The 27361-nt window shown below is 46.9% G+C and overlaps 1 protein-coding gene across 2 annotated transcripts in view; it reads right to left on the bottom strand.

Moving 5' to 3' along the window:
• The window catches only part of TUBGCP4 (tubulin gamma complex component 4), a 317619-nt gene that overhangs the window by 184655 nt on the left and 105603 nt on the right, over positions 1–27361 (bottom strand). For both annotated transcript variants that reach the window (XM_069625149.1, XM_069625148.1), the window contains exons 8-11: positions 25956–26121; positions 12985–13109; positions 11737–11787; positions 9006–9111 (exon numbers count right to left, since the gene is read on the bottom strand). In XM_069625149.1, coding sequence (XP_069481250.1) covers positions 9006–9111; positions 11737–11787; positions 12985–13109; positions 25956–26121 — 448 coding nt within the window. The remainder of the gene's footprint in view (positions 1–9005; positions 9112–11736; positions 11788–12984; positions 13110–25955; positions 26122–27361) is intronic.

The raw sequence follows: 27361 nt of genomic DNA, 5'->3' as shown, positions 1-27361 counted from the left end.
AGACTGTACTTTCATTTTAGTTCAAACTTAGATGTGAGGGACAGAGTTAGGATTCGGAAATTGGATATTTGCTTTGGACATTGTGACGCTAGTCATTTCAGTTGAGGCAGGGAAAGCCCTCTTAGAGTTAGGGTGAGATCGGGTTGGATTTTCGAATAACCATTTCTAAAAATCACCATGACCCCGCTGTGTCAGAATCTTCTTCTGCACCCTTACCACACACTTATAGTCAAGGAAACACTTGCACACTGTAGTTATATAAAATATGCCTATATGTTAGATAAGCTAAGGCAATGTTAAATTCAATAGGCAACTTGGGTAAGTAAATTAAGTTTCACACATATACAGTAGGACGTTTGCTGTTGCAAGACTCAGTTCAATAGCAGACCTTTAGATGTGAAATAGCAAAGTATAGGAGTATCTTTAGGTTAGCAAATCCTTCAACCAACATTTACTTCAACAGCAATATTGGTAGGTTAGCAACTTTAGGAAAGTCTTTCCTTTAGTAGTCCAATCGTATCTGGGGAATGAGTGTCTCAAAAGTCAGAAGGGGCCCAGTGACCTCTGGGCAGCAGAACAAAGGAAGGCAGACGCTGTCAAATAGCAGAAGCGTTTTTGTAACAAGTATGGAATTGGATTAAAAGGGTTCAGGGGGACTAGGTAGGACACCTGAAGAATTTCTTGCCCTAGGAAAAATATCCTTCAGAACGGAAGAACACAGTTGGGTTGTCCACCCCAACGGGACTCAAAAGCTCAGGAGGAGTGAACAGCAACATAACTGTCCAGGTAAGTAACCAGTACCTTCTATCACCTATGTCAATGCTTCTTCCAGGCAGACTTTCACCAACATCCTCTTTGTCGTTCCTTCGTTGTGTCTTTGGATTCCCCTTGGGTCTCTGTGCTCCCCCCTTTCTCTTGCTCTGACATTAATGGTGGCACCCATCGGGAAGTACTCTTGGCATACTTCCTGCCCTGTAGGGTCATCATTTAGGTCTACCTAAATGGCACTGTCATGGTCCTGGGCTCTCAGTCCAACCTTCTCCTTGATAGGCATCATCTGTCTCACTTCCTCCCCCATCCTGCCACCCCTCTGCCACTTCTAACGGGTGTACCACACCGCTGTACTCCCTCCTTGGAAGGCCTTCCTAAGTAGCAACCTGCTCCACTTACCTACCCTCAACTCTCACTCTGCCATCAAACACTCCTCTGACATCTGCCACCTCCTTGAAGAGCACAAAGTCCTCGCTCTCACCGAGACGTGGTTCACTGCCAGCTCTGTCACTCTCCTCCCTGAGGTGTACAAGATCCTCTCTAAGCCCAGGCCTAACCAGCCCGGCAGCGGATTTGCCCTGATATTCCCGGAGTAGGCCCCTGCTACCATCATACCCACTCAAGCCTACTCTTTTTAATGCCTTGTCTGCAGGCTGGGCGTCTCTCCTGGCCTCTCTCCTACTCTGGCCACCATCTACAGGCCCCCTGGCCAGGTCTCCCACTTCCTCTCTAAATGGGCGGATCTCACCTCTTCTCTCCTTGTCTCCTCCTCAGAGACTTCAATATTCACCTCAACTCCCACAATGTGGCCTCGGACTCTTCCACAACCTCTGACTCTTTTCCTCTCCATTCTTACCTCTGCGCCGACACACTCAGCTGGTCAAAACTTGGATGCTCTCATCTCTTCAGACATCCCATCTCCAACACTCATTACTCCCCTCTCCTGGTCCAATCATGCTCTCACGTCCTCTCACCTGGACCTCCTTGGTCCCCCGCCTAAGCCCCCGACCGCACTGCCAGTCTCCTTCTCAGTCATTTGACCAATCAAGCAATTGTCAGTTGCTGCTTTTGCCGTCACCTTCACACCCTCTACTCCTCCCACTCACTCTCACTCTGACACAGCCCTTACTAACCTTCAACTCTCCATTTCCAACACTCTGGACATCCTTGCTCCAGTCATGTGGATCCGCATGAAACCTGCCTCCAGGTGCAATTCCTGGTATGACTCCGGCCTGGCTGCTCTGAAACTCAAGTGCAGAGTGTCTGAGTGGAAGGTTTAGAGCACATCCTCTGACAAACTGACCTGCCGCCTGCTCCAAAGGCAATACAGATTCCATCTGCTCGAATAAAAGACTATATATCCAAGCCTGCATCTCTGCGGCCACTAACAACACAGCTGAACTTTTGAAAATCTGCAAGGAACTCGCCAACCCTACTGCAGTCTCCACTTCTGCTTTCCCTGGCCTCTCACTTCATTTCTAAAACTCAGACATCTTGTCCTCACTCTCCTCTACTACTCCCTTGCCTGCTCTCAGGCCTCCCTTGGCCCCACCCTCCCCTGCTTTTCTCCCCCAACACCTAATGAGTTTTCTAGACAAGTCCGTGTGAGCCTCCCCCTCTACCAACTGCCCTCACAAGGGACGCCGTTACCAGGAGGACGCATGGACCCAGGAGATCTGAGAGGAGGATGCGGATGCCGAGGAGGACGTTGGCTGGGGCCTTCTGATGTCGGAGCAGCGGGCGGGCAGCGGACCAGCAGCGGTGGAGGGCCGCCGCTTGATGATCCAGCGTTCGGCAGATCGAGAAAGCAACAGGTGCAGCGGGCTTAAATCGGCTCCGGACAGCACGGAGAACGCGGACCACATGTCTGGGGTCGGGACCCCTGCAGGAGGGATCTGTGGATCCCCGACAGCCGCAGCCGGCACAGAAGAGGGAAGGTCGGGAGCGCCGTGGGAAGGAAAGGAAGCCGGGCCTGAGAGCGCCGGCCAGCGTGCAGTCACGGACCTCTTGGGAAACGCAGGAGGGGTTGACATCAGCGGGGTGGGGGGCATAGAAAACAAGCCAGCAACACCCCAGAGAAATATTAATATAAACCCTGCAGTACACTTACTTGATTTCCCCAAACGCCCTCAGCATGCTTCCTCCATTATGGCATCCTTCAGGTTGGAAAGAAGGGGGCGGGGACTGTATGCGTTTTTATGCCCTTCCCAGGGAACAGGTTCGTGATTGGGTTGGAGGGGCACAGCCCCTATATAAGTCCAACATCAATGAAGGACTAGTGTGTTCTTTTCCTCTACGTTTCAGAACAGAGACATGGGCGAAGGGAGAGCACCCGAATTCCGCTGGGCCTACGAGGACTAAATACAGATTCAGGCCCTATCAGAGGAAGAAGACACCTACAGCCATACTCACTCTAAACTCCATGTGGGAGATACATCCTGAACTTTGATTTTCCTTAACTCCTGAGTTTTTTTTTCTCTGAATAAAAAAACTAATTGGTTAAAAGCACCACCCTTCTAGTGTGTTCATACACATTTTTGGTGGCAGCGGTGGGATTCCGGGAAACGACAAGGAGGCCATCATCAAAGCCCTAACCGACAGCCAACAACAGCTACAACAACTCATGCAGGTACAGAGCCATCAGGCACAGACGGACAGACAGGCGTTACAACAGGCATTACAGATACAAGCTGCCAATCAAGATGCATTAAAACAAGTCACTGAAGCCCTGGCCTCTGCAAGGACTACCAGCATAGCTCCCACCAATGCCCTGCAGAAATTCAACAAGGAGAAGATCCAGGTTATTTTTTTACCAATTTTGAGAGAGTTGCCAGGAATTCCCAATGGCCTGTGGATAAATGGGGACACTTCATTGCTCCATTATTAAAAGGTCCCATGCAGGGGGCCTATCAGGCTGCAAATCCGGCGGGAGATTCGAGCTATGCCGATATCAAGAAAACCATCCTGGAGAGAATGGGGGGGGGGGTCGAAGAAGAAGCCTACAGGGCCAGGCTAAGAGAAACCAAACTCTGCAGTGGGGAGACACCTAGGCCACTGTATTATAGAATACATGATCTCATCGAAAAATGGCTTAAACCTACCACTTGTCAGTGCAAGATATAATGGACAAAATGAAACTAGAACAATGTATTGAAGCTTTACCAGCCGCCATGCAAAGGTGGGTCCGACAACATCACAGACCCAGCCTAGCCGAAGCAATAGACACTGCCTCAGCCTTCCAGAAAGCTGGACCCTCCCTGGTGAAGCCCACTGAAATACCTTAAACCGTGCCATGAGGAGCTAGCAGTGGAGAACCCAAACCCACAAGACCAGAGAGAAGGGGACCCGGTTGGCCAGTCATCAATAGAGAACCACAATGTTTTGATTGCGGTGACTGGGGATGGGGACATCTAGCCTGCTTTTGTCCAAAGAAACCAACGGTAGAGCCAAAAAGGTAAAACGACAGCAGCTCCGGTTCGGGTCTCTGGCCTTGGTGGCGGGAGGATGAACTTCTGGCAGGAACAGACGGTCGGACTCTGTCACAGGGATGCCAAGCAGACCATCTACGCAGCACCAGGTTGTGGTGGAGGCTCGACACAGGCTTTGCAGCAACGATGGTGGTCACCCGGCAGACCTTCTTCCTTCTCTCAGTCCTTGACTCTTTGGAGGGGACTTCTACAATCGGGATGGAGTCTCTGTAGGCCCAGACAGAGGCCCACAAGTTTGCAGCGAGACTGCGATTGACGAGGTGATGCACCACAGCCATGCCAGAGGTGCCAGGGTATTCAGAGTTTGCAGGGCCGGAGAGTCACAGCTCGTTGTGGGATGGCTCAAACTGTAGCTGGTCTCGCAACTGATAATGGCCACCAGTCCAAGGAAGGAAGTCAACTGGTCTGGCACTTCACTGTCACACAGAAGAGCGGGCTGGAGCTGCAGCGGTCACTCAGTTGGCTCTAGCGGTCGCTGGAGGTGGCTGCAGGCATCTTTTTTCATCTTTAGAATGGATCTTCCAGTGGTCGGCTCTGGCTTCTGTATCAAGACCCTCACCTTTTATACAGGAACCCAGTCAATCAACATACATGCTACAAACTTTGGAGGTGGCTGGCCCAAGGGGACAGCGAGGCACCCAGTTGGAACTGGATCTAAGCAGACACACTGGACGACGACAAAGACCTGAGGAGTATCAGTATCCTCCCAGCTTCCTGTGCTCCCAGACACACAGGCGCCGAAGACTAAAAAGAGTGAGCAGGACTCTTCCGAACCCCCGTTCCGCCCACGTTGACAGAAGAAGGCTCAAGAAAGGACAAGTCATTGAGAGTTGTAATGAAAATTGTAGGCTACAGTTGCGACACATGGGCCCCTGCTCATTGGAATGTTCTCGCTTTTGCACTTCAAACAATACCATTACTTGCGCAGTTTAAAACGTGTTTAAAAACACTCCTTGATAAAAGGTGGATTGTTTTTTTGGATTCCCGATTACTGCACTTCATTTGTTTCTTCTTGTTCTGTCCTGTGAGCGCCCAAGGCCTTCTGGTGGTGGTGCAATATAAGAAATCCATAGAATAGAGTAGAGTTGGCAAAAAAGAAGACCAACACCATTTTGGGTCAATGTCAGCCCATGTGTCACTTACCGCAGCTGCGAATACAGCCTGTGAGATTAGTTCCACATAAATCGGTAGAACATCATCCATTGCCACCAGCCACTCAGTTAGACCTGTCACTGTACCTAAGAATGTTACAGGAGCGGTGAGGAAAGGGATACCATGTATCCCCTCAGCCCTCCACATAAGGTGGGGTGTGCTGATCTCACAAAAGAAAATCATAGGCAGGATAAAAAGTATCCCACCCACCCCCATCCAGGTAACAGTATGTTATGTGAGAAACCAGAAGGTGTCTCACCCACTAGCCCCTGTGGATCGGTCATCCAGGTGGCCAGGATATGGCCATCGCTTTTGGATCCAGTTCCTGGGGGTGGACTAGGGCGGGAGGATCGCCTGGATGAGGGGTCTATCCCCTTCCATGTAACACATTTACCCTATCCTACCAGGTAGGATATTTAGGAACTATACCCCCCCCCCCGTCCTTTTTACAACACAAACACTTTCTCTCAGCCTGCTATGAGAGAAAACGGACCAACACCCGAGCCGTATACCCGACGTGTCCCAATACAATGGTCAGGCGAGATCAGGCCATTACTGACCACCATCACACACACACCCAACTTCCATTAAGCTTCCCCACACGGATAAAAGGTGGAGCACGAGAGCACACTGAGCGAGGCAAAACACATGAGAAAACAGCAGTTCAGCCGAACGAGAGTGGAAAGACGGCACAACAGAAGGGGATCAAGGAGGGAAGTTCCCTTGACCTTTTCGACAAGGAACCGTTATTTTCCAGAAACCTCGAGAATAGAAAGCGTAAGACCAGGAAACCAGGCTGAAGAATCCTGCATTGTGTGTCAGATACACCCGGGGCCCTCCCGCGTCACTAATCAGGGCGGGGAGGAGAATCAGCCGCCGCGGTACTGTCCTTGGCTCCATGAACAAAGTAGCGCCAGTGAAGTCAATGCAGCTGGTGAGTTGGGGAGAATGATACAAGACCAGTCTGTATTGAAGCCAAGGTTGCAAGCAGCAACATTGTATGGAGAGCGCTGGAACGCTGTTAAAGCGTGCGTGATAAGAGACACAAGTAAAGTTGAACTGCTGATGAGTGACTGAACTTTAAAAGCAAGATATAAAACCTTTGACAGAGTGCTCTGGAACCGCATGGGTGCTCAAAGGAAAGTCTCTGTAAGGTATCCAGCTGGGAAGTGGCAAAAGTGAAAGTGAGAAAAAGATTATACCAAGAAGACAACAAGTAATTGTGAACCGAAGTTGTCCTGCGACGGATCACGCAAAATCCGCCGCACAGTCGTAAGTCTTCGTTTTTGATAAAGTAGAGAAATTTGGTCCTAGCCCGGTGGCGGGAAAGCAAGTGAAGATTTGTCAAAGTGGGGAGGGGCACCCGGGGTGAACAGTTAATCACCTGAGAAATTGTGTATGTGACATCCTAAGAAGAAAGGAACTTTAATGTTTGTCGTGTTGCATCAGGACCTCTGAAATAAGAGCCTTTGAATGGCAAAGAGACTTTGGCACAGAAGGCCCTGATGTTGAAGTTTTGAACTGCATTCTCGTGCTAGAGAAGCCATAGAGTGGGCTAAGCTCGAGTGTGTGGTCTTGTCCCATGCTGAAAATATGGGGAAGCGAAGCCAACGGCTTGAATTTCCGGACACATAATTTCTTGAACACTTTTCTTTTGCATAACATTATTTTGCCACACTATCCATGTATTTAGAAGGCTTGGCAATATGTTCATTAGTATAGGACCTTTTCTTTTGACAGACTCGACTAGGACTGCATTATTATTTGATGATCGTAGCTTGCTCCCATCTTTAGAGTTGGGATAAGATAGGTGTATTTGAAACCCAATTGAAGTTCAATAAACACCCTTGTACTATGATCACTTGTGTCTGTCTTACTGTTCGATACCATGCCTCCCTTACAGTTATCGCAGGAAAATAAAAGGGCAGCTCAAGGAGCTCCCAGCAATACTGCACAGAAAGTGCTCTGTTCTGCAATAATAAATTGCAAATGCCTAAAAAGCTGGGGGAAAGCAGGACTCCAAAACAATACAACAAAAAAGGGTTGAAAAAGGTTCCGAAAGGTAGAGTAAAAGACAGTGAGTGTGGAAAAAGGTTCCCACTCACTCAGAACTGGTAAAAAGCCAAAAGTCCTGCCAAAAAGTGCTGTTCGACTCACAAGTGGGGTAAATTACTCCTAAAAAGGAAATTCTACCCAACAACCTCAAGCCCAGGAGAGGAAGTCATCTTCAAGAGAACTTACCTGTTCGGAATTCGGACAGCGGTCACAAGACCTTTGGAGGTCACTTGGAAGTTGCTGTGACATCCTTCTACGAATTCCTCTTTGGATCTTCCGTCTGGTGGTCGACTCTAGGGCGCCCGCCTTTTATGCAAGAAAACTGGCTGAGCTCACCAATCACCATTAAAGCCTTTCATGCAAACCTGGGGGCTGCTGTGTGTGGCGGGGGTGGGGTCGGGGGACAACCAGCCTCCCAGTTCAAACTGGCTCCAGGCAGGCACACTGAAGGACAAAGACCAGGGGAGTTTTGGTTACCTCCCCCTGTTCCTGCCCTTTCAGGCACTCAGAGCCTTGAAGGGATTTCAACGGAAAGCCCCCAAAGACAAAGACCCATCAAGACCTCCCCCACCTAGGCAGGTAGAAGAAGGCTCAAGTAAGGACAAGTCATCATGAACAGGGCTTAAAGTACTGCCACCATTTTGGGCAAATTGTGACCCCGGTGTCTCCTACCACAGCTGCGAAGACAGCCTGAAGTTGAAGTCTACAAAAAGTTGTGCACAAAGGTACACTGTGACCAGCCTGTCAGATGTATTTTTAACAGTAACTAAAAGTTACTTAAACAGTGAGAAAAGGGAGACAATGTTTCCCCTCAACACTCCACATAAGGTGGTGTGCTGATCTCAAAAAATAAAACCCAAGAGAGATAAAAGGGTGCCCCCCCACCCACCCTTGTAACGTGTTATTGCAAGGAGGGAAAAAAAAAAAAAAAAAGGGGGAAGCTCAAGAAGCTTCCAGCAACAATGCACAGAAAGTGCTGTGTGATGCAATAATTCAATAATCAAATGTAGATGCTTGAAGAAAATATGGAGGAAAGCATAACTCCATTAAAAAGTATCAAAAGAGGTAAACGGGTTTCCCATGGTCAGAGTAAAAGAAAGAGTGAGTGCGCGAAAAGGTCCCCAGTCACTCAGGAGAATTAGATATAAAAAATAAAAAAAACATTTAAAAAAAAAAGAGTCCACTTAAAATTTCACTCAAAAAGGAAACCTACTCTAACAAGGTGCATGAGCACCTCCTTCTCTGCGTTTCAAGCATGAAAATAACATTTGTTATGGCGCAAACACAAAAGCATGTGTGCCATGGCTTTTCAAAGGTTTTATGCTGTTGCAACTTACTGATGATCAACAGCTTTATATTCTGGCCGTGGTGGAACGTGCCCTTGTAGAATGCCTAAAATGGGTTCTATTATACAATGAGTTCTATAATCTGTTCGTTCCTTGCCCTAAAGAGTGGAATTACAATTTTCCAATTCTCTCTCCATTCACAGCATTGCATTTAATAAAACTGAACATGCGGTTATTTGCAAACAGTACTCACCGTGCTCGGTGACGGCTGTTGGGGGAGTTTTCAGCATTTGTTGGGCAATATCAATGAATGCCTGGAACAGTTCTCCTCTCCCCAGAAGGTAAAAATCTTTAATGATCTTAATAAAAATACATCAAGGTTATTACATATGTTTGGTTAAGGTCAAAACAAAAGTAGGAGCGATTGAAGGCTGCTACCTCAGCAATCATGATTCAAGCCCCGATCGCTTAACTAAATCTATGAGGAGCGCTTGAGGGCCACTAACTGGGAAATCATGATTCAAGCCCCGATCGATTAGCTAAATCTACGGGACAGGGTAACTTTGCAGTGGCCCAAATCATTAAGGCAAAAGAAGAATGGAGCTCACCGGCCCCCCCATCAGAAACTGGGAGAGGGAAGGAGGGCACAAGGTACGTCTCTGGTAATGGAGGGAATGGGCCTGCCCGGGAAGTGATATGCTGCAAGAAGGTGGATGTGCGTATGATGCCGGGAGAAAGAGCTGAGGGGGACGTAAGGGGGTTGGGGGGAGTGGATAACTGGAGAAGTAGGCAAGTGACTGGGGTGCTGCCCCCGGAATCTCACTGAAGAATGTTATTTCATGGAAGGCCACCAGAGGGGAAGGGACCACGATCCCAATGAAATACAACATTGCCTGTTAACCACATGACCAAACTCTGAAACTGCAGGTACTTCTAGCACACATACTTAATAACTATAACTACATATTTACTGTGCAATAGACAATGAAGGGTCAAGGCTTAAATTAGCCAAATCTGAGCATAAAAAAGAAAAAAAGAATACATCCGCTGCTCGAGATTTGAGGGGAGCAGTTCTTTTTTTTCAGCTTAAGTGCACAAAACATTTTATTAAGAGAAAGAAGCAACACTAAACCAGCAATTATTTATATAAAAAAGGTTGAGGTGCTCGTAAAACATAGAATTGCATTTTTACATAGTAATTCATGCCTGCTTAGAAGTGGGTTGAATGATACTTTCTAGTAAATCATCATCAGGAAGATGAGGATGAGACTGACCGGAGGCTGAAGAGTCATAGTCGAGACGAGTGCTTAGTTTTTAATAAATACACTGGTCCCATTTGCTCAAATGTAATGGCTGATGCAAAGATGAACGTTTCAGGATAGGGAGCCAGAAGGTCAGTAAACTGAATTTAGGATCGAGGTTCGTTCAGTTTTTATTTCTGGAGTTGGCCTTGCATCCTCTCAGAGGAAGGATGAGAGTGGGACCAGAAACACAAAGGCAGAGGATACCCAAGATTGGACATGGTTGCATGACGTTTTTTAAAGTTTGAACCACAAAGTACGCATTGTCATATCATTGCTGCTGCTGATGGGTTTCACATAAAGGGAAATCAGCCTAATGGTCACATCTTTCTTCAGAAGAGCCAAGGGAAAGTGGTTTTGGTTCCAACAGCAAGGCAGGATGTCCGCCTCTGGGTTTGTAGAACACAGTTCAGGGGATTGAGGGGAGCACAAAGAGGCTGAGGAGATGTAGAATCAGATTGGTGCCACCACATCAATGGGAGCTGGTGCCTGCAACAGGATTCATATGCTTGACCTCCATCGGGATCAGGAGTAAGCAGCACAGCTTCCAGCATGGAATCCTCTTGGTGTCTCAGCCACTTCACCCAGCCAAACTCAGAAATCCTGGGAAGTCGATTAAGACCACGAAGAAAATGGCCAGGTCATAGGACTTACTTGGTTGCCATGTGGCTCCTGCTCATGGACCAAGTGGCTACCAACATGGCAAAAAGCTTACACCATGACAACTTACAATACACTGCTACCACCAGACTGTAACTCACACTTTGAGTGAGAAACTCACACAGGGACATTAGAGTACCCTTTTTAGTACCCCTGCCCATGTGACCTTGTGGGCTACTAAGTCTGCTTATAGAAAGTGAGTTCCAGTTACGAGCAAGGCTTTTAAAATGAGCCTCACTGATGACAATAATTGACTAAGACACAGAACAAGCCAGAAAAAAAATACCATGGACTGGGGTAGGGGAGGTGGGTTCACACAATAGAGAAAAGGCAGATTTCTGACCTATCAAATGTTTTCCCACAATGTAGGAAAGTGCACAGTACACAAAGTCTAAGCCCGGCACAGCCAACTCAGCCCTTTATCTATTCAGGGACCAAACAATTGAGGACCGTTAAAATAGGTCATATTGACAAGTACTATTACACAGCTTTGTAAAACGTATTATTAATAGTGGCAGACAGAGGTGAAATGAGCAAGCACACAAAAGGGACAGTGTGGGGTGGTTTGAAGTGAAGGTATGAAGGGCTTTGCTGCTATTCACAGGTGCAAACAACTTGCAGGTCCTGTACCTGCTGGAAGTCAAAACAGAAGGCACAAAGCGCAGCAGGTCACTGTGGCTGATATGAGCTCAGAACATGCGAGGGGAAGCTGCATTGTAGCTGTTCATTTATTTATTGTATTTACCATAGGCTGGGAGTATTGCTCAGGGTGTCTTGGAAGAAAGCAACAGGTTCAAATCTCGGGCTTGCGCTCAGTAACCGGTCGGTAATAAATGCATTATAAAAATACAATTATATGCCTCATCACTAAGAACAGTGTAAGATGCTGTGCAAATAATTAGAGCGTACAGCAAGTTATGTTCTGTGTCACAGAAGATGCAAAACACCACAGGAGCAAAGTGATACATACAGACCATGACAATATTTCACTTTTTTATCATCTTAAAATGTTTCTATACTAACCTTTAGCTGTCCTAGTAAGTCGGATTCTTCTACCATCAACTTCCAAAGATGCTATGAAATGCAAACAGAAGACCGCATTAGAAGAATCCAAGAGCCAAGAAGCATTGGATACATTCCAAGCCCCTCAACCAACGTCCTTTCACAAACAAATCACTAACAAAAGACAATTTAAAAAAAAGAAACAAGCTTCATTTAGGAAAAGGCTACTTACAATGAAACTGAGCATGCTAAAATGAACGCGTATTGTGTCATTCACGAGTTCATTACTATGGTGTTGCAGGTAAGTGGTCATGGGTAGAAAGTGTTGGACCTTTTACCAGACTTTTCTACCTAAGATTTAGCTATACGTCTGTTGTACCAGTGTAAGAGTGGAGACTTGGAGCAGACACTCGTGTATCTAGCTTGTCCAGATATTGTTCCCAGGAAAGGATGTAATGTAGGCAGCCACAATAGCATCGGCCTAGCTCCGCAGATAGAGCACTTCGTAGAGAGCAGAGGGCTATTCGAAGGAACAGTGTAGAGGAAGTACGATGAAGAGGGGAATGGGACAGGTAATTGCGAGACTACTGCACAGTGTTTACTTTCTGTATTTGCATTATGTTTCTGCAGCATACGCACAGGGAAATCAGTGGACTGACCAGAATCATATAATCAATGATCAAGCGCAGAAGAGATCCAAACTCACTATTCCAGTTTCTACTGGACCACATTTCTTCTTTCCGACTCCATCAATCCTGTGTCTCCAAGAGAGTTGGAGCTCATTATTCTAGGCAGGGTGGGGCAGAGTATTAAATCTGGGCTGTGACCAAGTGCATGCTCTGCTCTCAATACAAACATTTCTCTACAGTCCACCGACTTCAGTGCCAGAGATCACAGCCCTAGTATGCTCCACATCCTGGAATTCAGGAGAGGTGCAGTTTTTAAATGGTGGTGACACATCGTTTTCATAACTTCAAACCTTCCACTTAGGAGGCTGCAGAGAAATGGACTACGGAACATGCTGCACCACATTCAGTTGAGCAGAAAGGCAGCCGGGCTGCCAGGTGACCTAGTCCCCACCATGACTATGCTTTCTCTACAATGTGAGGGGTATGGCAGACACACCAGGGGATCCCCCAACTCAGGGGCTAAAAGCAAGCCTAGCGTGTCCCTCTATAGGAGGGCCATGGATGAGAACGACTGCACAAGTGCAGCAGTTAGGAAGGCTCAATGACCAGCAGGACGTGGTTGAAAAAGAATTATACTTACCTCTGCAACAGTACTTCTGATCCGGTCAATGACGGATTCAAAATCCACCAAGCTGAAAGCTGGAAGCTGTTTTAGTCTGTGCAACTCGGCAGCAAAGGTGTCCTCCTGTTTTTTTAGAATGGAACCTGAAAGAGGAAGTAACACAGGCATTAGTCGCTCGACGTTACCACCATTTCAATGTACCTCAATGTTTTTAAAGGCTGTATAGAAAGTATACTTTACTGTAACAACTATTCTCCGGGATGATGCCCTCCCATAGATCTCCAGGCATTCAGAAGACAATCCTATAACACTGTTGGAACAATGAACGCCCGTAACGTTTCATGCTCACTCTCAAAATGGATTTTCAAAATCAACCGTGCAAGTGGATTTTAAGAGGCCAACCTGTTATTGTGAACAGGCCTCTGCAATCAAGGTAGGTAGCAGAGCGGCAAGGCTTGGACTCAGGAGGAGTGCGAGTGTGATCTAGAGCATCTTGTAGCACAAGTTGGAGATCCTGCAAGTTCTAACGGCGCACCCGAAATTGCGATGGCTGCAGGAAGGTAGGCCAGGGGATCCCTGGTCAGTCCACAGGGAGGTCCATGGACCCTTTGGAAGCTCAGCAGTCATGGATCCTCAAGCAGAGTTTGAGAGTGGTTGTTCCCACTGTTAGGAAAGATTTGCAACTTTACATCCATAGTTTCCTATGGAAACCCCATTCTTTTTGCTCTGTTTTTGATCATGTCCTGACTTTAAGGGAAGGGAAGCCTTCAGCTTTCTGCTCATATGTTATGGGGAAACTGATCGATCCTTCAGACAATCAGTACTGAGAAACTTGTTTCCCTTTTTAAAAATTCCTGTACTTTTAACAGTGCACACAGCATCTTGAAACGCAGTGCAAGATGGGCCCCTTAAGCCGGCCCACCACCAAAGGCACACCCTGTCATGAGCCTGTCAGGAGCCGGAAAGTGCCGAGTGCCAGAGCCCCTGCTCCTCCTGGGACCCACTTTTAACGTCTTGTTCTTGCATACTCATATTAGGGTAAGCAGCTCACCAGCGTTTTGGTCAAACCTTCATTGCAACCATTGTTATGCTGTTTATTCTGTCAGATTGTTACTCACATTGCTGCAAGGAACTGTTTAAAAGGTGAACCCTGTTTGCACATGCCTCCTCTAGCTTAGCGTAAACTCTAAACCTAGGTGAACTCCCTGCTCAACCGTATCTGCTTACTCATGCATCCCTAACCATTGCGCGAACTCTGAATCCAGGCAAACCCCTTTTGCTCAATCGCATATGTACTTGCTATCACACTCACCCCTGCCTATTTTAGTAACTGGCTTGCAAGTGCCTATATCTGCCCACTAGCCTCCAGCCCACCTATTCTTGCCTGCTTCCTGCACCCTGCAAACTTGCATCTAGCGTGCCCGTTTTAGTAATGTGCGCTTAGGTTCCTTGATCTACACTAGCCCACTATTATGTATCTACCACTACTCTACACAGTTCTACTCAGAACCATCCTCCACTTGACCACCATTGGCCACAATTGGATGACCACCCTTCACAACATGAACCTAGTTCAACCACAGAATCAGCTACATCATGGTAATGTACCCCCGGAGCAAACCAACATGGCCATTAAACCATGCAGCCTCCAACAGCGTAACCTTAGACTCCGCGCCAGACTCCCAAGAATTTATTACCCTTTAGCCAATGCCCAACCCGCCTCTAATCACAACAAGCACACCCTTCTTACCACCAACAATCCACTACACATAACCAACACCGACTACAACTCAACAGTCGGATCTTTAGAGATTCCTCCTCCCCTAAATGCCAACACAAAGCCCAACCGCCTTCTGCCCCACCGGCCCTACCTGGAATAAAAGGCGCGTTATTAAACGTCCGCTCTATGGTAGCCTATGCCACCGAAATAGCGGACACAATCCAAAATGAGAACTTTGATTTCTTGGCCATCCCGGAATCCTGGCTCCATCCCACAGCAGGACCAGCCATTATGTTAGCTATCCCAGACAATTACACTCTTATAGCCAGGCCGCCACCTCTAGACGTGGTGCGATCCATGTGTATAACTGTCAAAAACAACCTAACCCTAAGACTCTCCTCACCCTATAAAACCAACTCATGTGAATCCCTCACAGCTAAACTCACCATTGCCAACAATCAAACCATCATCATCCACTTGATATACCGACCACCAGGCCCCGTAGGCTCCTTTGAGGAAGACCTCACAAACCCATTATCTGAATTTAAAAAACTCCACTCAAAGCCTCATCCTAGGCGACTTCAACCTTGGATTCAATGACCCACGTGACCCCAATGCCATACAAATTAACACCCTGGAGGAACTAGGATTCTCCCAAAAGATCACAGATCCCACACATATCAAAGGATGGACCCTCGACTGGATTGCCGAACATAACTGCCCAACTACTATCACCTCTATAATGCCTCCGCTATGGTCCGACCACTACATGGTATCCTTTACCTTAGAAGCCACCGCACCCATGAATAATAGCATCCTAGCTCCCACTGCACCCACTAGAAACAAAAACAAAAAAATGTACCCCTGATAATCCTATCCCCCTCATTCTCCCCACCTTAAATTCCATTTCAGATCAGTCTGACCCAGCCTCCATGGTAGAAAAATACAATGAAGTGATGCTCGCCTCTCTGGACACTATCGCACCACTGAAAATTAGGAAGAGCAAACCCCGCCAACACCTAAATACCTGGTTCACACCCGTACTGAAAGACAGACAAAAGAAACACCTACGTGAAAAAACCTGGAGATTAGACCCCTCAGACACCAACAAAAACAACCTGAAGAAATTAGTCACCCTCTACAAAAAAGAAATCATCTTAGCGAAACAAACCTCCTACAACACCCGTATCATTCAAGCCAAATCCAACACAAAATAATTGTTCGCCATCCTGAAGGAAGTAGAATCCCCCACCCAAGCGCCCGACTCCTGCCTCAAGGACAAGAACTGGTGCACAGGCATCCAAAATGCCCTTGCCAACAAAATAACAATGCTTCGGGCGAAGATCAACAACAAAAAAAAGCGTCCATAACTGCCCCAAACACTGTTAACATAGGGCCCCCCCCTCTAAGGCTACCACTAACCCTTTACCGACTCTGAAACCTCTGGACACCCCCCCCCCCCTTCTACTTTCGCAAAGTCTCCACCAAAGAAGTCGAGAAAGTCATCCTCACCCTCAAACCCTCCAATTGCCAGGGCGACCCATGTCCAGCCCAAATCATAAAAGACGCCGCCCGTGAACTCTCACCCTTCATTACTAAACTTATAAATGCCTCTTTCACATCAGGTACCATACCCAGCAACCTGAAACATTCCTGGTCCTGTCCTCCCCCCCTCAAAAAGCAAACCTTGGACCCCTCCATACCAACAAATTACCGCCCCATAACCACTGTGCCGTTCCTACTGAAAATCCTAGACAAAGTAGCTTACCAACAAATTCAGCACCACTTGGAACTAAACCACCACCTAGGAGTCCGACAGTCCGGCTTCAGACCACAGCATGGCACCGAGACTGCACTTCAGACCTTAAGGCACAAATAGACACACTAAGAGATAAAGGCACAACTTCACTCTTACTACTCCTTGACCTCTCTGCCGCATTCGATCTGGTAGACCATGCAATACTATGCAATCATCTGGTCACGGCAGCCTGCTTCTCCCAGAAAGCAGTCGCATGGATCCAGTCTTTCTTAGATAACAGGACAATGCGAGTCTTCTCTCCTCTAGCAGCTGCTGACCCCGCACCCATTACTTGCGGCGTACCCCAAGGATCCTGCGTATCTCCCACCCTCTACAATATCTTCACAGGGTCCCTTTTCGATGATCTAGACGGTCTTGGTATCACCTACACCAACTATGCAGACGATACACAGATCCTCATCCCGTTGACAGGAGATTATGACAAGGATTTGGCCTTTGTCAATAGAGTCTACCTCATCATCCAGGCATGGATGGCCGCCCACGGTCTATGCCTGAATGATGACAAAACTGAACTCCTCATTCTAGGCACTTCTTCCAACAACAAAAAACTGGGCCCCAACTATGACTCCTTCATAATTGACAATAACATCATTACTGTAGCCAAAGTAGTTAAAACCCTCGGTTTTTATAAAGACTCCACGCTTACCTTTAGTAAACAAGTGAATTCCATGGCTTCAGCCACCTCCTACACCTGCAAGATAATTAGAGCAGCCAAGCCCTTCCTCTCACCTAATAATTGCGTCATTCTAGCAAGGGCATTAATCCTGTCGAAACTAGATTACTGCAACGCCCCTCTACATAGGCAGTAACAAATACATCACCTCCAAAATTCAGACACTTCATAATAATGCCCTGAGAGCCGCCCTAAACTTCCCTAAAAATGCCCACATATCAGACCTTAGGAGGTCTACCAACAGCCTCTCCACTAAAGACAAAATCCTCCTCAAAACCGCCTGCCTTACACACAAATTCCTCAACCATGCAGCCCTGCAATACCTTGTAGATAGATTCACCAGACAAACAGCCTTTCGCCCCTTACGAAAAGCTAACTCTAACCTTTTGTTAGTACCCAGATGCAAACTTACTAAATCTGGCAGGAGTAGCTTCGCTGTTAAAGCGGCACAACTGTGGAACTCCCAACTGCTCTAAGGGAAGATCTCCCTTACCAGCAATTCAGATCCAATCTGATCCAATGACTAAAAGATCATGATGCTTAACCTTGCGCTACTGTCATTTGGGATCTCATGTATATTTTGTATATTTGCGCTGCTCTATTTATCTGTCACATCTGCATTCTTGTTTGTATTTATTTTGTATTTATTTTATTTGTATAGCGCAGACCAGGCCCGAGGCTACCGGGCGCATTTCTTAAGGCAATGGTTACATAAGATGCATACAGTGATAATATATCAAACAATAAGTATGGCATAGAGATAGACATAGGTAGGTAGTACAACGATACATGGTTTGTCAAGTAGTACATCCCTACATAGGTTATTGCAACACGTTTTCAGAGTGTAGCTTAGGCATTGGAAGAGGCAAGCCAACGTTTGGCTCTATGTTTGTTAACTCACTGTACATACTTCTGTGATTTTTTGACACTACATGTCTACAGCATTGTAACCGTAGCTGTACCCCTATTTATTTGTAACATGTAACCTAAGTTCAACAACCCCCTTTCTGCCTTTGCGCCCGAATACCCTTGGGTCTGGTGAGCAATATAAATAAACAAACAAACAAAACAATGGGGATACTTTTGCATCACCATATCTTTTTTCACAGAGGATTTTGGGTCACTTATATATGCGACTAAAGACAAGCTGGTGGCGCAGTTACATTTTGGGCTTTAATTCTGGTGTGCACATTCACTTTTAACACACATGGCTACTAAATGTGGCTGGTACCCTAAAACCACCATGCAATGAGTGTTTTGCTTGTTCTTTGGACATATTTTGGTTTGCCCCTCCTCCTGCCATCTCGCGCAAACTAGTCTCGGTGCCATTGAAGCAGAAGACAAAACCATAGGTCGGCTTGAGGGAAGTCCCCTCCCCATGCCCAAGAAACGAAGGAGTCCAGAAATGTGACAGATTTCTACTTTATTAATAGATTTCAAAAGCAGGGATAGGCACAAGGACGTCTGCAGATTCCAATGTACTCTCAACTCATTACAGGCGGGTAATGAGGTTTTACTACACAGTGACATCACAAACAAAAGATACATTCCTGAACTTTAGATGAGACGGGATTGGGCAAACAGTACGACAGACATACATCCTATAGATAGATCTAATTGGTCTGGCCATATCGGGTGGCTCCGCCTGGGACTACCGACAAAAGGCCAGCGTGAGCCTTCTGAGCTTGGAATAAGTACCAGCAAATGGGCACAATGAAGGGTGGGCAGAAGGGCATCAGAGTACCGCCTTTTGCCAATGTGGTTATCACTTCTCTGACTCCTTTGGGCCTTGAGCAAGGAGATTCTAGCCTCCAATGTCATGCTGCGTTACATTTTGTATCTTCGGTCTTCAGTTTGGTGGGAACGACACTTTACCTGCCTCAAATAAATGGGCCTTATTCCTCGGGTTCAGATCACGTTTGTAGGAACTGTACATGGGAGTTTCTCTGCTGGCATTTTTTGAAGAATTGCATCTTCCTGCCCTTGCAGATGTTCCATCTTTTCTGTTGACTCGAAACACTCCCTCTCTGCGTCCTTGGCAAGGTAGGGCGAGATAACTGCACTGCCAACTCTGTCTGCGATTCTCTGGGAAATCTTTTTGTCAGGCCTCTCCCCGTGTTGTGAGCCTTTCCAGTGCCTTCAATTCAATGAAGTGGTGTCTTCCATCTTTATTTTCATTGCTGTTAGGCAGAAACCTGTGCAGTTCCCTTGGGGACCACTGCAAAAGATTTAAGACTACAGGTGTTGGCAGTAAACCCACTTGGTAGCAGTCTGTACCACCCAGATTTACCTGGTAGCTGTGGCTGAGCAGTCCGACTTCCCTCAAGAAGAGTTAGGCAGTATGCAAAGTATACATAATAGGCACTCAGATACACTAGCACAAACACTGACCAGAGCTTTGGTAACAAGGTATATAATTATTTATTTAAAAATAAACTTATTGAAACACTCCAGCACTATTATTGTAAATCACTCTAAACACAATTACTATTATTATATATACACTCCTTATTCCTTATCAGACAAGTCTTAGTTAACACCACTTATTTGCAAACAGAGGTGAGCGCTTAACTATAGATAGCACTCCAAAAAGTTAACGAAAAAGGGAGGAAAAAAGGCAGAATGTAGGAAAATACACCACACTAATACTTAGGAACTCTTAAGCAAGGCAGGAAAGTCAAAAGTTACTTGTGAACCAAAGTCCATAGGCCGGGCCCACTCTTGGAGAGAGCAGGGCACAAATGCACCCAAGATCACACAATGACAACAGGCTTAAAAAGTCTTGCAGAGGGTTCGGAAAGGTTTTAGTTAGGCTCAGAAAAGTTTAGCCAGGGTGTCCCAGGCTAACCCAGGGTCGAAAGCCGGGGGCTAAATCTACCCCGTACAGTCGGTTGCAAGGGAAGCCAGGCGGAACACGGTACCTTATGTGGAAAGGATCCTCCAGCGGGGGCAGTTGTCCTGGCAGCGGGTGCAAGTCGCGGCGTCGTCCAGAGGAAGAGAAGATCTCGACGTGGAGGAAAGATGAAGGTCGTTGCACTGCCAGGGAAGAAACCAGCCGCGGATTTTTCCGGTTAAAGGTACTACCCTTTGATTCGCGGTAGTGGTAACACGTGGTATCCCGGTTGCCGGGGTGCTTGGCACAGGCAAGGTGGCAACGAGATGTTCCAGGGAGCGAAAAAGGAAGCAGACTGGTTATCCCCACCAGTTGAAGGAAGAAGACTCTCCGGGCTGGAGATCTCCTCTGTCGTTGGAAAAAGTGGGGAGACGGTTCAGCAGGGCTCCACCGGTGGTGTCGTCGTAGCAGGTCGGCTCAGCTTCTCCCTCGTCGGATTCTTAGGTCCTCTGGCGACTTCTAAAGTTCCAGTCCCCAAAGCCCTGCTTTTATGCAGCATACCCCCATTCACTCAGCCTAGCTGTCACTCAAACATGCTAAGTGGTGAGCCGGCCGGCTCACCACTTGCGCCAATCAGGACGGAGTGCGACTTGAGTTACCTAGGCAACTCAGTCCAGGGTGCCTAAATCCCCCTCCACCCCTCCTACGTACCCCAGACAGAGTGGCACCACTTTGGAGGGCTTCTGTGGAGAAGCCCGCCAAAAAGTGGAACAAATGGCTCAACTTGGGTTGGAGTCATAGAAGCGAACACAAACGCCATTTTAGAACCGAGTTCTGGCAAAAAATACCAACCGGAGAATTAATATTAAATGAATAAACCGGCGGTATGTTCGAGGCTATAGGAATTAGATAATTAAAGTTGGTAGCTTCGAACAATGGGAAATCCCATAGGGATATATTCGCGGTCGAATATAAAAAAGTAGTATCCACTGCCACCAGCCAAAACTCGATCGGGGGGACGGAGACGTGCCCCCCTCGACTAACAGACCCCGGGGCAATCGAATTGCCCCAGCCAGTACGTCCACACTATGATGTTTTGTACTGGTTCTGTTCAGAATTTGAGACTAGTAAAGTCATTGGTGACTTTACATGCCCTGGGAGACAGTAGTCAGTCCCAGGGTATGGAGTCTATACTGGGGGGTCACTATGACACCCCTGTGTTACTGCACTGAGGGTGCTGTGTAACACACATCACAAAAACACATGAAGCCCTATGGAGTAAAAGACCCCATAGCCCATAGAACACTCTAGAATCAAAGAGACACACTCAAATCATGTCCAAGAGTGAGGGTAAAAGAGTCTCACTCTTGGCAGGAGAAAAAAATAAACCCCAAAAATCCAGCAAAGCTGCTGGGGGACTCACTAGATTAGGAAATTCAGCCTAAACACAGAATTCTCCCTAACAGCTGTTAATATTAGTTGCTTTTAGGCGGCAGTGAGCAGTTCATGCCTGCTCTTGTGCAACTAGCTAAGTGAGTTAGAAGCATGTTCTTCATGCCTAAGAGTAATGCGGCTTAAGTGTCTGCGTAGCTTTGTGCAGGAATGGGTGCATTTCGTGGTGTGGGTGTGTGTGGTGTGTGTGAAGTGTGTGTGTGTGTGTGTGTGTGAAGCGTGTGGTCAGCCATGTCGCCTCTTCATAATCATTTTGGTGATGTCATCTGGCTATTGGTCAATAGGGCTGCTTCAGTGAGTGGCATCGGTCATTTTGGTGGTATGCTGGGGGGGGTGATGTCGGGGTGAGGGGTTGGAGTTTTGACACCTCCACAACACCTTATATAGGATCCAGCCCTTCAGCGCCTCCGAAGTGTCCCTAGACTGCCTGGGGGAGTGACCAGGTCCCTCGTGCGCTACCTCGCTATAAGCATCTGGAACTTTACTCTGGTGGTCGACAGCTTGTAACACAAGCGACCTTCTCCCCGAATGTCAGCCTCCCACCTTCAAGGGAAACTGTCCTGGAACAGCTGCTGTAACCCTGGCTAGAAGGACACCTATCGTCGCCTGCAAACGGTGACCGTCGGTGTAACCCACCTTCCTCCATTCTTTGAAGTGTCCTGTAGACGTTGGATTCTGCATTTCTCCACCAAGAGGTGTTGCATCTTGCATTTCCATTGAACTGAAAGAATCCTCAAACCTGCAACTCGTGGGCACCTCTCACTGGAACCAACAGCGGAAAATAGAGCCCTCAGCGACCCCTACATGGCCTACACAGACATCTGGGAAAATCAGAGTTATGGGGGGTAAGTAAGCAACAGTGTGCCTGCACCCCAACCTGCCCCCTCAATCGCTGCCGGCAGTCCTCCGTAGGATAACATTGGGAACAAGTCCCTTTGTCTCCCATCTCCATTCCACTCACCTTTGGTCATCGAACCTGGGTCAGGTATCCTGCCCCTGGGTTAGCCTTGCGTCTGGAAAAAAGTAGTAGAGTTGCTTTTCCTTGGTAAAATGTTGAATACCTTTGTAATAGTTTGAAACTAATCACCACCACAAGCCCATTGCCTCCTCTCTAAAGAGGATGCATGCTAGTCAGAAACACTGACTTCTGGGCACAAGGCTCCATTCATTTTAGGCTTGGACTTCGAGTTAGGATATTTGGTTCCCATCATTTACTGCAACTAAATTACCTACTTTTGCTTGATTAAGTTATCTGGTGCATATTTGAACCTACAGTGATTGTAAATTATTTGTATTATAGAGTATTGTGTGATAATACAACCCGTTAGAGCCATTTTTCCATGGTTTTCATAAGGCCTAAGAGAAAGGACTTTTTTTTTTATAACTGACTATCTAAATTGAATTAAGGTGAACCATACTGTGTGGACTCATTGAGGACCCCTGGCCTCACTCACACTCTCCTGAGACTAAGCCTAAACTGTGTATCCACAAACCTTTAAGAGTTTTAGCTAGCCTCACAGAGTTCCCTGTTCACCTTAACAAGCGTGGCATCCTAAAACCTGTCCACCAGCCAGGTTCTAGAAATCCATGTTAACAGCGGTCCAGGGTTTGAAGCACTGACAAGGGCCTTCTTGAGATCGGAGGAGCAGGGATTCACCAGGACTGGACCAGAGTTCATGGTGGTCCACTGCAATGGTCGTCCCCAGGTCATCGGCAGGCTGCACTTCTCCGTAGGGCTCTTGGCTCAAACAATGATCTGTCGAAAGTCGATGCAGGGGTTCTCCTTTTATCCAAGATCTGAACTGGAAGCACTCCCAGGCCCACCAGTGGCAAGGCTCTGCGCCATTCAAATTGGCAGCGGCAATCCAATAATGGACAGGAAGCCACACACTCTTCAGTATTTTATTTAAATTGCTGAGCAAAGGCAAGATTTGCAAACAGTCCTTCCCCTGCCATGCCACCACAATCTGGATCTCAATGCCGGCAGAGGCTCGAAATGACCCCTCCCCTCTGTTAAGGAGAATTCTCTCTTTAGGCTGAATTTCCTAACCTAGCGAGTCCCCCAGCAGCTTTGCTGGATTTCTGGAGTTTGTTTTTTCTCCTGCCAAGAGTGAGACCCTTTCTCCCACTCTTGGACATGATTTGTGGTGTTCCTTTGACTGTTAATGTGTTTTATGGGCTATGGGGTCCTTTACTCCATAGGGTCTCATGTGTTTTTACTATGTGTGTTACACAGCACCCTCCATGCAGTAACACAGGGGTGTCATAGTGACACCCCACCATAGACTCCATACCCTGGGACTGACTACTGTCTCCCAGGGCATGTAAAGTCACCATTGGCTTTACTAGTCCCAAATTATTAACAGAAACCAGTACAAACCATCATATTGTGGACGTACTGGTCGGGGCAATTCGATTGGCCCGGGGTCTGTTAGTCGAGGGGGCACGTCTCCGTCCCCCCTGATCGAGTTTTGGCTGGTGGCAGTGGGTACTACTTTTTATATTTCGACCGCGAATATTTCCCTATGGGATTTTCCCATTGTTCGAGGCTACCAACTTTAATTATTTAATTCTCATTGCCTCGAACATACCGCCGGTTTATTTAATTAATATTAATTTGCCGGTTGGTATTTTTTGTCAGGACTCGATTCTAAAATGGCGTTTGTGTTCTCTTCTGTGACTCCACCCAAGTCGTGCTCTTTGTTCCACTTTTTTGGCGGGCTTCTCCACAGAAGCCTCCAAAAGTGGTGCCACTCTCTCTGGGTACCACAGGGGGTGTGGGAGGGGGTTTAGGCACGCTGGACTGAGTTACCTTGGTAACTCAAGTCCCACTCTTGTGTTATTGGCCCAAGTGGTGAGCCGGCCGGCTCACCACTTAGCATGTTTGATTGACAGCTAGGCTGAGTGAATGGGGGTATGCTGCATAAAAGCAGGGCTTTGGGGACTGGAACTTCAGAAGTCGCCACAGGACCTGAGAATCCGACGAGGGAGAAGCTGAGCTGACCTACCACGACGACACCACCGGTGGAGCCCTGCGGAACCGACTCACCACTTCCTGACGACAGAGAAGATCTCCCGGCTGGAGAGGCTTCTTCCCCTGACTGGTGGGCACAACCAGTTTACCTTCTTCTCTTCACACCCCAGACCGGTCTGTGGTCGAATAGCCGTGCCAAGCACCCCAGCAACTGGATAGCCACTCACCACTGGACTGCGAACTAAAGGACCGCTCCTTTTACCCGAGAACCTCCGCGGCTGGTTTCTTCCCTGGCAGTGTAACGGACGCCTGTCTTCCTCCTCGACGAGATCCTCTCTTCCCCCGGATGAAGCACCCACCTGCATCCGCTGCCAGGAACAACTGTCCCCGCTGGAGTATTCTCACCACTTTAAGGTACCGTGTCCGCCAGGCCTCCCTTTCTAAAGATTGCTACAAGGTAATAATAACCCCTTAACCTTCTGGACTGGGCTGGCCACCTTGACCCTCTAACTGGTCCCTTTCTTTGGTCCAACTCCTTTTTGAACCGTTACAAGACTTTTGTGCACTGCAACTGTGTGACCTTGGACACATTTCATTCTGATCCTCTTAAAGCGGATCCAGCCTACTGACTCTGAATTCACTGTGTTACTTTGCCTTCCTCTCTTGTTATGTTCGTGAAAAAGTGTTGGGATCTGTTTCAATTTATTCTCTGCTTTTCTCTCCCTTGTTTAAACAAATTATTAGAGTGCCATCTACGTTAAGCGCTCACCGCTGTCTGAAAATAAGTGGGGCTTTACTTAAGACTGGTCTAATAATCTTTTAAGGGAGTGTATACCTTTTAGTGACCGTGTTTTTGAATTGCTTACTATTAGTGCCTGTGTGTTTTTCTAGATGTGGTTTTAAATAAATAATTATATATCTTTTACACCAAGCCCTGGTCAGTGTTTACTTGTTCTACTGTGTTCTCTTGACCTACTGTGAATACTCTGTATACTGCCTAACTCTTCTTGAGGGAAGTCTGACTGCTCAGCCACAGCTACCAAGTGAATCTGTGTGGTACAGACTGATACCAAGTGGGTTTACTGCCAAACACCTGTAGTCTTAAATCTTTTGCAGTGGTCCCAGAGGGAACTGCACAGGTTTCTGCCTAACACCCTCCACCCCAATCCATTGTCCAGTTCTGCAAAATACTAAATACGCGGCTCTTTCAATAATACCCACCAGACGAATACAAATCCATCTCTCCCTGCACCAACAGTACTGCACTACTGTATAAGAGAACATTTTTCCTAATAAAGTGTTTGGGAATCATCCCACTGATAATAAACCTGACAATACCACTAATGAAAGTGGAACTCTCAATCTACCATTTCCTTGCGTTCTAGGCATATGTGTTGCACTTGCAGCAATAGTACAAAATATCACTTTACATCAAACTAGAAAAGCCTCCTGCGAGAGTTACCTATGATATGGCATTTATAACGCGCCTATACACAAGTGTTTCAAGATGCCGCTTACCCGTCCTAGTCAAGTGCACATTTTGATTCTCGAACATCTGAACGGACTCTCCAACAAAGAGGATCTTTTCTGCGACTCGTACAGGGATGTAGGAGGGGAGCATTTCCACCCGCAGCGAAAACTGCTTGAGAGAAGGAGCCAGCATGTTCTCTTCTTCAATCAGGCGCTGTTCCAGAAGAGAAAAGAAAGTAGTGAGGGAGGACCTATCCCAAAGATGTAAAAAGGCAAAGTATGTAAAATATGGATATTATAAACAATTACTTGAAATCCAGCAATTAGCAGCTGCCATGTGCCGACTTTGGTAGGATTAGACTTGCATATTGACAACCGGCCCTCTCGCTCAGCTTACGCCTCTGTTGGCCCGAGACGAATTATCCCTACCCTTTATATGGCAACCAAGGCAAGTAGGGTGTGCCATGACTGGCATAACCAGCCCTTGATCACAATGAAATTGAAGCTACTTGCTCGCAACTCTTAGTCTTGAAGCACACAACAACCCACTGAGATAAGGTGGTCTGGTAAAGGTTATTCCCTTCAGAAGGTGAGAAAATCCAACAAACATCCAATCGCAAATTCAGTTCTCCTTAGACCGAGACATTCCAGCAGAATGTCCACCATACATGAAATCACTCGTCAGAATGCATGAGAGGGAAGAACAGAAAAAGCACCTTTCTAAGGCACGAGAGTCTCACTTCAAGATTTTACATCTTTGAAAACAAAAGAAACCGTGTCCACTCGGAGCACCTGCTGCCCGCTTAAACAGCATGCTGAAGTGATACCCATAACGATAAATGTTTTCCTTAAATACATTCTGCCCAACGTGTTATTAAGAGTGCTCGGTGTGTGCTTAACTGAACCCTTCACCACTACTCGGATAGAGTTTGGCAAGACATTAGTCGGTGCTTGTTTATCAGCCGGTAAGATGGCTTAGTGGGTTGAGCACTGATGTGCAGATCGCCAGTTCAAATCCCAGCAAGGACAACTCAGCCTTTCATCCTTCGGAGGTCAATAAATGTGTACTAACTTCGGTTGGGTGATATTGTTTGTAAATATGTTCTGCCGGAAACGATTTATAAATAACATCATCAGAATGGGGAGACCTCTCAGAATCTGCTCACAGGGCGGATTTTGGAATTCCACCCTAACAATCATCCACAGAGCTTTGAAAGTGACTCTTGAACTCCGGCACTGGCTGAAATGGGGCTGAGAAAGCAGGGATCATGATCCCTTCTGAAGCTTCGAATCAAAAAGATTAAACAAGAATTAAAAAGTAAAGCAAAACAAGTAATACATAGCTTAATCCAGATGGTCTGTTCCAAGTTTCTTTCCTCCACTTCTAGGCCTCTGGAAAATCTATATTAGACTTACAAGAAATACTTTTCCCCAAAAAGCTCGAGACCCTTCAA

The sequence above is a fragment of the Ambystoma mexicanum genome, chromosome 11 (assembly GCF_040938575.1).
Source record: "Ambystoma mexicanum isolate Mex_15411 chromosome 11, UKY_AmexF1_1, whole genome shotgun sequence".
NCBI classification, from domain to species: domain Eukaryota; kingdom Metazoa; phylum Chordata; class Amphibia; order Caudata; family Ambystomatidae; genus Ambystoma; species Ambystoma mexicanum.
The sequence above is the reverse complement of the archived record's forward strand: the minus strand, read 5'-3'. Positions and strand labels throughout refer to the sequence as shown.